Source organism: Plectropomus leopardus, chromosome 2 (genome assembly GCF_026936395.1).
Source record: "Plectropomus leopardus strain MGB_pleo_1.0 chromosome 2, ASM2693639v1, whole genome shotgun sequence".
Lineage (NCBI taxonomy): Eukaryota > Metazoa > Chordata > Actinopteri > Perciformes > Serranidae > Plectropomus > Plectropomus leopardus.
Window position 1 is genome coordinate 4,863,717 of NC_142177.1, and position 13,106 is coordinate 4,876,822.

Sequence of the window (13,106 nt, forward strand, 5' to 3'; positions counted from 1 at the left end):
TGCTGGACAATTTGCAATCTGGATATTTGAATTCTAGGGCCTGAATCTTTTAAATCAAAGAGCAGCAACACAAGAGGAGGGATCTCCTTTGCGTCAAGACACAACAAAGGGAGGGCATACTAAATAATAACACATTTGAACTGTTTGTTAAAAGCCTAAATAGGGAACATAATTACTGTGCCGAGTCCCAGAAGGGGCAATTTATGCTGATGCAGCTGTAGATGCAACCAGTTAATATGTCTAAAACAAAATGTGGAGAAGTATTCAGCCCATCTGGCTGCATCTCAGCTTTAGGTTCATTATGCCGCATGATGAAGAAAGTTTTTAACAAACAACTGCTGATCATTTTTGCAGTGGTAATGCTTTATCCTTTGAAACCTGGATCAGCATCACCTTTCTTTTGCTGTTCTCAGATGCCAGTTACAAGTATTTAAAACCTTTTAACCTTGAGCAAATTGGTTTGATTTCCTCCAAAAACATGGGGAAAAAGGCCAATTGTCCAGAAATGACTGATGATTTGTAGGTTTTAAAGAATTAGTAAAAAAAAATAAGCTAAGGGAAATGTCCATAGAACTATATTTATAATTATCATTTTTATTTATTTTTTAACCTTTTTTTAATTTTTTTTTCAAGCCATTTCCTTGTTTGTGTGTTTTTTTAATAGCTAATTTTCATGTAATCTTTTTCACTATTTTATTGCCAGTTTTTGTGTCATTTATTTTCAAGTGGCTCATTGGTCTCTTCTCATGTATTGTAAATAAATCAAGCTAATTTGCTTGTGTTTAAAAGAGTTAGGCATAGACTGGATACATTAATGGATCTAGCCACCTTAATGTTACTCACTGGTGTGTGGATTCCCATTTTGAAGCCTCAAGTTCAATCTTAGTTAGATTGTTAGAAGCCAGAAATGTCTTATTATATGTAAGCTTGGTTGCTTGGTTGTCACGGTGCATTTTAAGTAAAGCTGGGCGATATGGCTTTAAAATAATATTGCAGTATTAAGCTGTATCGTCTTTTACACATATTATATCTATTCATTTTAACTACCAGGAGGAGTGAATGCAAAAATTTTAGGTCAGTATGCCTTGAAGTCATACCACTGTTTAATCTACCATTCTGTCTGGGCTTGATTTTGGTGATAATGTATGCATGCATGCCTCTGTCTGCCCCTTAAAGCACATTGACTGTGTGTATTACAGTGCACTGCGCTTTGTCACAGGTCACAAGTCCTCACTACTCATTTTGTCTGAAAATGATGGAGAGTTGCATTGTAAAGAATATATATAGATATAGATATAGATATAGATATAGATAAAGCCAAAAGTGTGGTGACTATAGTATAAACAGATTCCAATTATTTTATTTTTAATCGATCAAATTTGTATTTTTGTGATTTTTTTTTCTTTCTTAATTTTTCTTCTGCTTCTAATTAACTCTTAGTCTCAGTCTTATATCTTACCTATAACTGAAAAATGAAAAAAGAAGTTATGTCCTCTCTGATCACATCTAAATCCTAATTCTACTACTACTACTACTACTAATGACAATAATAATAATAATAATAATAATAATAATAATAATAATACATTCTAACCTCATCTGTAGGTCTACCATATGTTCAATCTGAAATTGAAAAATAAATTAAATTAAATGTTTTAAATACTATGCAACTAACAAATGGAATAAGATACAGTTCTGCAATCACTATTTCTTTAAAAGATTTTAAGATTATTGTTTTAAAGCTTTTACTGTCATCCACTGTGCCACTGTATGTATACTGAGTTTTGTTGGGAATTTCTAACTGTTTTTAACATGCTTAAACCTTAGATCGACATCACTTTTGTTGTACTGCGTTCAGACGCCTATCACAAGCATCCACAGCTTTTGGACCGGAGAAAATTGGTTTGGTTGAAAGACATGGGAAAAGCCAGAGAGCAACTTTGCAGTGTATGTCTGGCAATATATATATTTAACTCTTATAACCCTATATTTAAAATTGTGTTACTATATATAGTGTATATATATATTTTGCAGGTTTCAAAGGATTAAACTATAGGAGATTTTCATGTACATCAGTCTCTTAAAAATCAAATCGATTTTCTGTTTTTTTAAAAAAGGGATACAATCAAATTACATGTTATATCCATAATTCACAATATAACTTAAATGAATGATATTACTCGTTTTGTATGCTATATATTAATAATCGAAGCTGTCGAAAATAATTCCTATTGTCATTAAACGCAGCAGAAAGTTCGCCTTCCGTCAACTTGGTATTTGTAGTTTCATAAAAGTGACACAGCGCTGATTTCCTCGCTACAGCGCGTGCTTAAAAACTACACTTCCCATAGTGCAAGCGCAGATCTCTTCGTCACAGAAGGTGAGTGTGTAAAGCGTGTGTTTGTTGTGTGAACATGCTGTTAAAAAAAAACCCCCTCTTGTCAGTGTTTAATTCATCCATTAAAAAAGACTTGGGCCGCTTTGTTAACCATTTTACTGTCGCGTGAACTGCCTGGTAACACGGGGTTGTTTTTGCTGCACGTGACAATGTACAGTAAGCCAAGACATCCGCGTGCAGGTCAGTCCCTTTAAACCAACCGACCTGTCGAGCGTGACTGTGTGATGCTTCATAATTAAAAATTTAAATGGCGACGAATTGTTAAGCTCTCAGAAATTAATTTCGGACACCAAAAGCTGGAAATATCTGCAGTTTGCCGTCAGCTCCGGGCACAGTAGTAGCTCTGCCCCGTGCAGTTTAATCACAGACATTAGCCGTGTCCTCACTCCTTCACACACACACGACACCGCGAACGAGTTTATTCTTCCGGATCTTAACCCTGTACTTTAATATTTTAACAGATAAAGTGTATGTCATTTCATTAAATGGTAGATTTGTCAGTGCGTCGTTACCTCGTCACCATGAAAAGTCAGCTACTGAGCACCGACCCACATCTCAATGTCGATATTTCCTCTATCCGTCTGCAGAATGTCTCCCTATAGCGTATAGCGAATTTTATAGCGATTCCTCGAGATTTTGCGTGGATATTCGCTCATGATGATGAGATATTAATATTTGTAAGCAAAACAAGGACACGCTCACAAAATCATGTTTGTTAGAACTGTTTCCAGTGGCGTATCCAGGTTTTTTGGGGGGGGCTGGGGTGGCCCAAGTGGGGCACTGACTTATGCAGGGGGTGCATGATGAACAAATGCTGCTGGGGCACGTGTGTCTTTAATGCACCATTTTGGATATTAAATTCCTGTTTAAAGTTGTTTTTTTTTTTTAAAGATTATTTTTTGGGCATTTTTGCCTTTATTAGATAAGACAGATCAACAGCACGAAAGGGGGAGAAAGAGGGGATGACATGCAGCAAAGGGCCATGAGTTGGAATTGTACCCCGGGCTACTGCAGCTAGGACACTGTCCTCATTTATGGGGCGCCTGCTATATCCACTCAGCCACCGAGCACCTCATTCCCCCTTATAATTGAGCTGAATAGATAAATAGACAGACCAATCACAGTACATCAGAGTGATGCTGCACAAATGTAAAACCCAGCTTCCATAGCCTACTTTATTAAAGAAATTGCTCCTCTAAAAGTAAATACTAGAACCGCAAGTGTATAGTCCCTGAATGGTTCATAAATAAGCCTACATGAACAAACTTTATAACAGTTCAGTGTATCAGTGTATTTTTATGTAAAATTAGTCAGGATAGACAGAACTCTGGCACATTACTGCCTCTCAGGTTTAACATATTAATATCTAAGCATATTGGCACGATTTCTTTCAAGAACATAAGAGGGAGGCAATTTGCAGCTTTGCAAGAACCCCCCCCAAAAAAAGCAAGAAATTAGTGAAAGTTAAAAAAAAGCGTAAAAGTCCTCAGAAAATTTGCAAAAACGAAAAGTAAGAAACAAAACAAAAAAAACAATTAAATGACAAAAACATGCTAAAATGATATATAAATATAGTTCTGTAACATAATTTAAAATATATTATTGTTATAATTATATATGCAGTTCTGTTGACATTTTCCCTTTTTTTATTAATATTTTTTTCTTTACAACTTTATACATTTTTTCTCTGTCTTTTTCAGGACATTTTCTTGTGACTTTCACGTGTCTCTTGTTATTTTTAACAAGAGACAAGTGAAAGTTGTTTTCAAAAGAATTTGCTCATGTTTAAAGGGTTTAAATGCTTATGAAAAACATCTGGGGCTTAATACTGAAGTACACCTATAAATGAAGATTCACTTTACTCATCAACCAGTTCAAACTGACTGGGCAGATAGCCAATCATAATGAGGTGGCGCCAGGGGTGGCCGATCAGATTCCAGGGGTGGCCCGTTTTCAACTGTAGGGTTAGCTTACTCAGCACTCGACAGCTCAGAAAACGGAACAATATCTTAACAGAGTCTGGTACTGGGCCACAGAATCTGATGGGTCTCACCAGGGGCGTCTCTAGGATTTAAGCACATTGGGGGCTTAACACCAGCCTCAGTAGGGGGGGCCCAGGGGGATTTTTTTTATTTTTTTAAATGAACAAGCTCTATTTTTATGTTTTTTTTTAAAATGCACCCTGGCACCTTATTTAACCTTAAAAACTGTTTTCATTCTTCAGATTAATTCTCAATTGTGATGAGAAAAAATATTTTCAAATTATGTTAATTTGACTACTTTACAAATGCTAACATAAAAAATGTATTAACTCGACAGGGTTCCTACAGCTTGAGGCGTGTTAGATTAAAGACTTTATACCACTTTTTTTCATGCCACTGGGGAGACCAATTTTGCAATATCCCAAATTAAAGAAAAAAAAACAAACAATAACCAGCATCAGTCACTTCTGGGGGAGGGACAGTTTTGCGTCAGTGTTTATTGTAAACATTAATCATGACGGTATCTGTGCCCTCTGTCCCCCGCACGTTTTACAACTGCTTAGTTCATTTGAAACATGTCATACCGCCTTTTTCCGAGCGGACTTGAAACGCACCATGAATAGGCAGCGGTACCATGGATCTGTTATAAATCAGCTCACACTGTCTTGTGGTGATCACGTGACGCAGTTGAGACATGCGCCTCAGCCGCTCTGAATAGTTGGTTTTGCACCCCTTCTTCAAAACAAACTGTGAGAGTTGAATAAAGTTGTTGCTTGCTGATAATGTTAGCTAAATGATGTCAAATTAATTAGACGCTAATATAGCTCTGTGAACAAGAATACAAACATTATTATATTGTTACTTATGGCTGGCTAGCTAGCTTTATGCTAGGAATAGATCCACTCCTTCATTTCTGTGCAGAATTTGCGCTCACTATTGCTTTGCACTTTTAATTTTTAATGCTCCAATAGAAAGAGCAGGGAGGAGAAGGTGGACCAGAAGGCAACACTGATGCTCACACAGGGGCTTCACAGGTGAGGAGATATTATAATTGGTTCAGAAAATATATATAGCATAAAAGTGACTTTTAGATGAATTTCCACAGCTATTTTTCAACTACTTTTCTTAATTAAAAAAATCTCTATTATTGCAATAGGCAGAGCAAGGAGAATGACTGGCATTCATCTCCACAGCTTTTTCTGAACTACTCTTCCAAAATGTCTTTGAACATCTTTTTTGTCTGTATTGCAAAATACAGAGCAGTGAGAAAGCAGCACACAGCAGTCAGGACAGAGTCAAGGCTGCAGGGCGAGGCTTCTCAGGTGAGGAGAGGTTATAACTGGCTAAGGAAATGTTGTCTGTAGGATAAGAGTGACTCTGAGATTAATTTCCATAGCTATTACTGAACTTTTCATGTTCAGTCCTGTCACTTAATTATCTGGCCACTTACCCTGTAGATACTTGAGGGTTATTCTGTGTCAAGTCAGCCAGAGCTTAGCAGCTCAAACTTTTGATTTTGATAGTATATGATTTTCATCATCATTTTTAAAGAATTTAAGTTGGTTTCTGGTGCCATACTGTGGCTGTTTGTGGTTATTTGGTTCTTTAGCCGCTAAGGAGAGGTGCGATTGAATGTGAGAGCATGATAAATCACTCGATAAAAGTCGGCTTGTTCCCGAACAATCTGTCCCCCTCCCATCTGAAATGATGGCTATGCCCCTGCCTACATAGAAGCAAGACACACGTACTTTGTGGTTTTGCCTCTTTTTTCTTTGTTGTTGTTTTGCATCCCTTTGTAGTCATTGCACATCCTTTTGTGGTTTTGTGTCCCTTTTGGGTTTATTTTGTGACTTCTTTGGTTATTTTATGTCTCTTTGCAGTTTTTTACATCTCTGAACGGTCATTTAGAGTATTTTTCTTGTCAATACATGTTATCATAATTCAAAACATTTTGCCGTTGCATGGGTCCTGACACTTTGGGACCATGAGCCTGTGCCCGGTAGGCCTGATTAGTAATATGTTCATGATTGTATGATGCTTGATATGACACCAGGCAGAATATTCAGACATTATTTCATGGCTGTCCAAATCCGTCAAACAGAAATATTGCAGATATGTTGTCATTTAGCCTCATACACGCTTCCCCAGTATGTGCTTGCTTTGTCATCTTCACTAGCATTTAGATCTTTACTGAATAAAACAACAAGGCTATAAATAACTCAACAGATTCTTTTATTTGATTTTCTTCCCATACTGGATCAAAGACCCACATCCAAACTTTTGTAGAGACATCCAGGGACGTAATTTATGGTGGGAACATGGGGGGACATGTCCCCTGCACTTTTTCAGACGGAAGTAATTGCCCCCTTAACTTTTTTACAGTCTGGAAACTAGTGTTAAATAAAATAAATAAATGAATAACGACAGTAGGACGTCTTTTAAATCTGTAAAGTGGTAACAGAATGTATTATAGTTGAGCTGAGTATCTAGTCTCAACATTGTAAGAGGAAATACATTTTGATATCTTGAGCTCCATAGTTAGAGTTTTTTAGAGTTTTTTTAACATGCGATGGGAATTTTAGACTATACACAACTGGTGTTTTTTGCACCACCTTCACACATTGCCCTGTGGATGATGTTTTTCTGGAGGTTGGCATAGAAGTTAGCGTTCCCTTGGTTCTTTCGTTAAAAAGCCTATTAGATTTTTCTATTTAATTTTTAGATCTTTGAAGAAAATAAGCTCTGTGATAAACATTTGTGATTTATATGTTTTGTTCAGCAAGTTAATCCTTGTAAAAGAACAACACTTTAAAAATGCTAATGTAAGGCTATAAATGAGCTACACTGCAATAGCAGACTTAAAGTCGCCACAAACAAGGCTGTAAAGCCATGCTCGGAGTGGTTCGGCAGTCTCATTCAGCCAATTGTTAGCAACCGTATTTTTTAAAGGCACATAAAAGCTTCAAAATTTTTTAGTGGGGTATTTACTGAAGCATTTTTGTTGTTAAACAAAAAGTAAAAGTGTCCTAAACATTTATTAACCACAGACCTTATTTCAGTCATATAACCAAAATAAAAAACAACATTCTGAAAACCATTTGAGTTTGGGACGAGGGAACCAGGTGTGCTTAAATACTAACTATTTTCTGAGTTTTAGGGCTTCTTCCTGTGGCACTCTACTGTTTTTGTCTCTTATGAATTATTTTTGTCATAGTTTTTTCATCACCCTAAAAGTAACCTTTTTAAAATGTGTCTTCCCATGACCACTTTGGCTCTAGTTATAATAATCGCCATCCCCAAATGTTTTGTTCTGCACTCTGTGCCTATGGTGTGAGTCAGTATATTGATCAGTTTCATTGCTATTTGCTGCATTTTGCTTTATAAAATATTTTTGTTTTCAATGTTTATTTCCATGCCGCTGACCAGCACGCGGTGTAAAGTGGTCAGCTTCCAAAATCTATTAACTGAAAACCTTTTCAGTCCAGTTTTTAACTCAGTTTTATCATAAAATCATGCCTTTACAAAGAGTGCTCATGCTCTTCATACTGTGCACAGAGAGAAAATCATGTTTTTGAAAAGAAGGAGCAGAAATAATGCACGTTCCAGCAGCTTGAAAATAAGCTGTCCCGTCACTTTTCCGACCATAAGCATGAATTGTGTGAGCGACTGAATGTGATCATTTCTAAGTTGGAGGTAATATGATTCGACTGCTGTGGTGATTTACACCGCGTACGTTACTGGCACTGTGCAAGGACTCTGTGCTTCACTTGATGGATAGTATGGCCTCTGCATTTGAAGTTGGATTATGCATTGTTTTTTGGTAGGACAGAAAAGTCTTTTTAGATTTTTCTATTTTTGTGCCGTCTGAAAGTTATGTTTTGTAGCAGTTCTTGGGTTTTCATGATAATCTTGGAAACTTATTTTATTTAAAGGAGAGAAACGACCACCTGCAGAATGTCTCGAGCAAGCCTGGAATTACTTTTGCCTTTTTATTTTCTTGTGTTAAGGACCTTTGGAGCAGAATGTACTGGAAGATGCTGACATTTTGGTTAATTCCCTTTTTTGCTGTATTCTGAGTCTTCTTTGTGTAAAATGAGGATAGAGCTAAAGGATTAAATGGGTTTACGTCTTCCAAATAAGCAACATGGGAAAAATAACTATAGTCCTAGAGGCAGAAAAGACCTGTGTGAGTCTTAGGGCTGCAAATATTCTGTGAATATTCATGTGACTGTGTTCATTTGTAGCCAAACGTTAGATTTTTACTACTTGCAATTGCATTTACTCATCCCAAAAATCTCAAAAGTGTATTTTTTGCAATAATCCAAAATTCCACAGCAAAAATCCAATAGACTTTTTGACAAGGGGCCAGGGCCGATGCAAACTTCAGGTTGGCCTTAAAAAAAATAAAAAAATAAAAAAATAAATTTAAAAAAAGAAAAGTCATCCCTGCAGGACTCTAGTAATTAATTAAATTACAGATATCGTCTTATAAAATGACTTGTGTAGAAGTTAAAGTCGCATATTAGAATATTACATGGTAAGTCCTATGGCACCTGATGTGTAATGTACTTCATATCCAAAGCAGTTTATTATATTAAATGCAACTAAGTATTTCAAAGTAAATGTACAGGTAAATCCTGGTTATTAAAAAGCAAGCTGGCAGAATACACACACACACACACACACACACACACACACACACACACACATACATATTTGTATTTTTTTTTTCAGTTTGCGTGACAATTTTTGTCGCTCATAATGTTTTTTCCTGTTTTTTTATAAAAGAAATTTAACCAATTTTCTCAGCTTTCAGAGGTTTAAATTCTAGTAAAAGGCGTCTAAATGCAGCACAAGAAACTGATGTCGAAGGGTTCATAATGGCCACACATTTTTTTTACAACTTGCAGGATGTAAAAAACAAAATCCAGTTTTCCCTTCCCTCCCATTCCTTTAGGCTATTCCTCCCTTCCTTCCCTGTTTTGTGGGAAGAAACTAAGATGTTTAGAGAAATGAATTAATATAGCAATCATTGTATCAGGAGCAGCTGGACTGGTGTTTGTGCTGTTTCTTGAACAAGAGCTTAGTGCAGTAATTGCATGCAGCAGCTCAAAAGTCATGTCCACGTGTCGTGGGGTTGTTAGGTGACTCTAGGATGCATTAGAAGGTTGGAAATATTACGAATCATTTTATTTGCCTCTGAATGTATAAAAGCCCTGTACACCCAGAAAGGGTGTTTTTATTCATCCTAGTTGTAATTCTGCAAATTAGGAGAAGCAATGCTGGGATGTACAGCATGTACAGTCACTAAATTCTACGCACTGATGATGACTTATTTCCCTCGATCTGTATTGTCTCAGTTTGTACTATCTACTAGCTCTCTCACTGGAATCCCGTGTGTCGTGTTAGATAACCAGAGCTGACAGGCTAAGACAGGCATGTCTTAAAATGTTTTGAAAATGCAAGGACAAGTGATGCATACAGATTCACCTTTCATCAGTATTTTGACTAGTTTACAGCAAGTAGCTTCATTTCTAAATAGTGAAAATGTTCATGATTAAGCTATCATGACATTGTGACATTGTGCTTTGTACTATTGTTGAAAGAGCACCTTGGATTGTCTTTAAACAAGACACCCATAGGTCTATACAGGGCTTGAATTTATAATTTACAACCCTGTTAAATGTAAACGACCACTCTACACACCCAAATCAAGACTACAAACAATTCATTACAGTACAGGTCATTATCAATATTTACCTACAACATAAAAGAGTAGCTTCTTATTGCATAAATAAATAAATAAAAGTGGTGGAGGTGTGTAGAAGATTAATTAAAAAGATAAAAACTAAACTGATAAAACCCAGCAAGAGAAACAATGTCTGTTTGAATATTGATTAATAACAGCAATACATACTGTAATACAGAGTAGAAACAAATCTCTGCACTAGAAACAAAGAGCAAAGAAGTACAAATTATTTTTGTCAAATCAATTCAACTTTGTAAAACTCCCAAAAACAACTTGACTTTACATTTCATGTGTGTATGCGGGAGATGTGAATGTGAGCATCAGTCACCCTCTAGTTTATAACTTCACTATGAATGCCCTCATAATGCATTATAGATGTGATCTTCACAGAAAGTTTTATTTTGTCAAGTTTGATTTAGCTTGGAAAGGAGTTTCTCCCCTAATTCCCGACATGGTTAGAATAGTCACATTGCTGGAAAAATTGTTGTCATAATATATAAGTAATAGTTAAAGCTAACACTGAATGATATAAGCAAACGGTTGTCTGCAGAGCCGAAGCCAAAGAGAATTCAGCTCTGTAGAGCTTTTTAGCCTCTTAATCAATAGTTTTGGCTCTGTGTAAGTTTTTTTTGGTTCAGTCTTCACCCTCGTCCACCCCCAGAGGGCAGCTGTTTTCAACAAACATGCTTTGATAAACCCACTGCACACTACCTGTCCAGCACTAAACGGAAGATATACAAAGTGAATGAATAACGGTAGCTGGTGGAAATACTGAGCCAGGTGGCCAGAAACACAACTCCACAGGAATGCTAATGTTGCTCGCTTTCCTCTGGATGTGTAAGTGGAGTTGGCAGCCAGCCTGCTGGCCATGACAAATTTATAAGGTTACAGTGTATGTGTGGGATGTGCTGTTTGTTAATTTATAATAGAGTTTACCCGAAGTTGCCAATAAAATCATTTAATGCCGCTACTGTGGTGATAAATGGCTTTAAATAAATAACACATTTGATATTATAATTTAAAAAAGTATTCCCGTTATTACGGTGATGTGAGACACTCACCTCCCTGCTGCTGTGTGGAGTAACTCTAGAACCTTTATATTCACTGATTCAAATCTCACCTGGATGAACTCCAAATATTATGGCACGGGACATCATTTTATTGTTTGTGCAGGCTTTAAAAAGGAGATTGTTTAACATTTTAGGCAATATCTATATTTAACACAGAGTTCAACATTAACTCTCAGGGTCCGCTTCAATATTACACACACTCCTTTCACTGCACACACCATGCATTTTTCAAAATCAGGCAAAAAAGGATATTATACGTTCATATTATTTTCTACTTTCAGTGAGTTTGTTTTTTGTTAACCAACACCAGTCCTAATCACAAATGTCAAATACCATAATTTTAACCCTTTAAATGCCAGGTTTTTGTCATGGTGCCACTATGTTATTAGATGAAAAAAAAAAAATCTTATTACTATAATTATTTTTAATATACTGCATGCAAAGTAGATTATTTTGGATAATCACAGCCTGGGATATGTCCCAGAATAGCAGCAACATTGATTTTTATACATTATTACGTTTTATGCAGTGTCAAATACTCTCTTCTCTTTATTCTTACACTTTTCAAAATCAGGCTATAAAAATATTGCACATTAATATGATTTTGTCCTTCCATTAAGTTTATTTTTTTTAACCATCACCAGTCCTAATCATAAATATCAAATATTAGTTTTCACAATTTTAACCCTTTAAATGCCAGGTTTTTGTTATGATACCACTAATTTTTTAGATTAAAAAAAACCAAAAAAACAAACACAAAATGAATTAAATATCAAACATTCATTAATTTAGTTTGGCCAGTAAAAATTATTAATTAAAATGTGCTAAGAAAGTGTCAGCATGGGAGGAACTTTTACTATGTAAAACCTCAAGGAGCTATTTTTTCATTTATCTAAATTTTCACTTGACATTATAAATAAAATGGTTGCTGGGAACTTGCTGTATATGATGTTGAACGTTTCGGTTTTGATTTAACATATGCTCAAGGCATTTAAACAAAGTTTTGTGTTGGAGTTTGTTATATTCCAAATTCTAAATATTGACATAAAAAAACTGTATTGTTGTAAATGCATATCCATTCCAAATATTGGTTATCAGTCTCATTAACTACCGGTAATCGGTATTGACCCTGAAAGAACAGCATCAGTCAACCCCTTATCCATGCAGTAGATGTAACAAAAATTATGATTCTAAAGCCCTTGTCTCTTAATGATTATATAAAAAAGTGATAACATACAAATAACTAATAAACAACAAGGACACAGCTAGAGGCAAATGGAAGACGATACAAAAATGACAGTAGATGTATTAATGTTGCACTGAAGGTAATATATATTCATAACTAGGGCTTGCTTGTATGTTATATAATAAGATACTGTATGTTATATGTATTCGTGTCACAGTTTGTCCTCTGTGTCTTGATACAGTTGAATCATTTATTTTTCACCTAGACTGGATTTGGCTTCACTTCTTGTGCACTGAGAGGCTGGGGTGCAGGGAACTGTCAGGGGGCTGGAGTGACCAGCTGGATTTTATTAATTTTCAGAATCATCAGCCCGTTCTCCACGGTGCTGTTAAAGAAGCTCACATGACTTCTCCCCCCTCTAATGGCAGCCATCTGTCCGCAAGGCAAAAAGCTCCTCCTCTGAGCTGTCAGAGGACTTCACATAAACACCTGCTCCGAGCGGACAAACACGTGTAACTGACTATGCTTACACAAGCAAAAAATTCAGCTTTTTTTACCTTATTTACATTATTATTGAAAAATACAGTACTCTGCCTAACCCTCACTTGTATTGCTCTGCGCTCAAATACTTTTTTCAAAATCAAGCTTTAAAAAATATTATACATTCATATTATTTCCTAATTTCATTGAGTTAACTTTTAAACCAACATCAGTCCTAATC

General features: G+C 35.9%; 1 protein-coding gene across 5 annotated transcripts in view; it reads left to right on the forward strand.

Annotated features, from left to right (window-relative positions):
• Positions 1-2,359: 2,359 nt before the first annotated feature.
• The window catches only part of fhit (fragile histidine triad diadenosine triphosphatase), a 407,063-nt gene continuing 396,316 nt past the window's right edge, over positions 2,360-13,106 (forward strand). The window contains exon 1 of one of the 5 annotated variants that reach the window (XM_088083324.1): positions 2,360-2,380. Coding sequence is in view for 2 of the 5 variants with exons in the window: in XM_088083315.1 (XP_087939441.1) it covers positions 5,392-5,414 (23 nt within the window). In the remaining 3 variants the exon portion in view is untranslated. Of the gene's footprint in view, positions 2,381-5,360; positions 5,415-13,106 lie in introns of those variants that run through there. The other 4 variants (XM_042498823.2, XM_042498834.2, XM_088083315.1 and 1 more) reach the window with 4 other exon arrangements.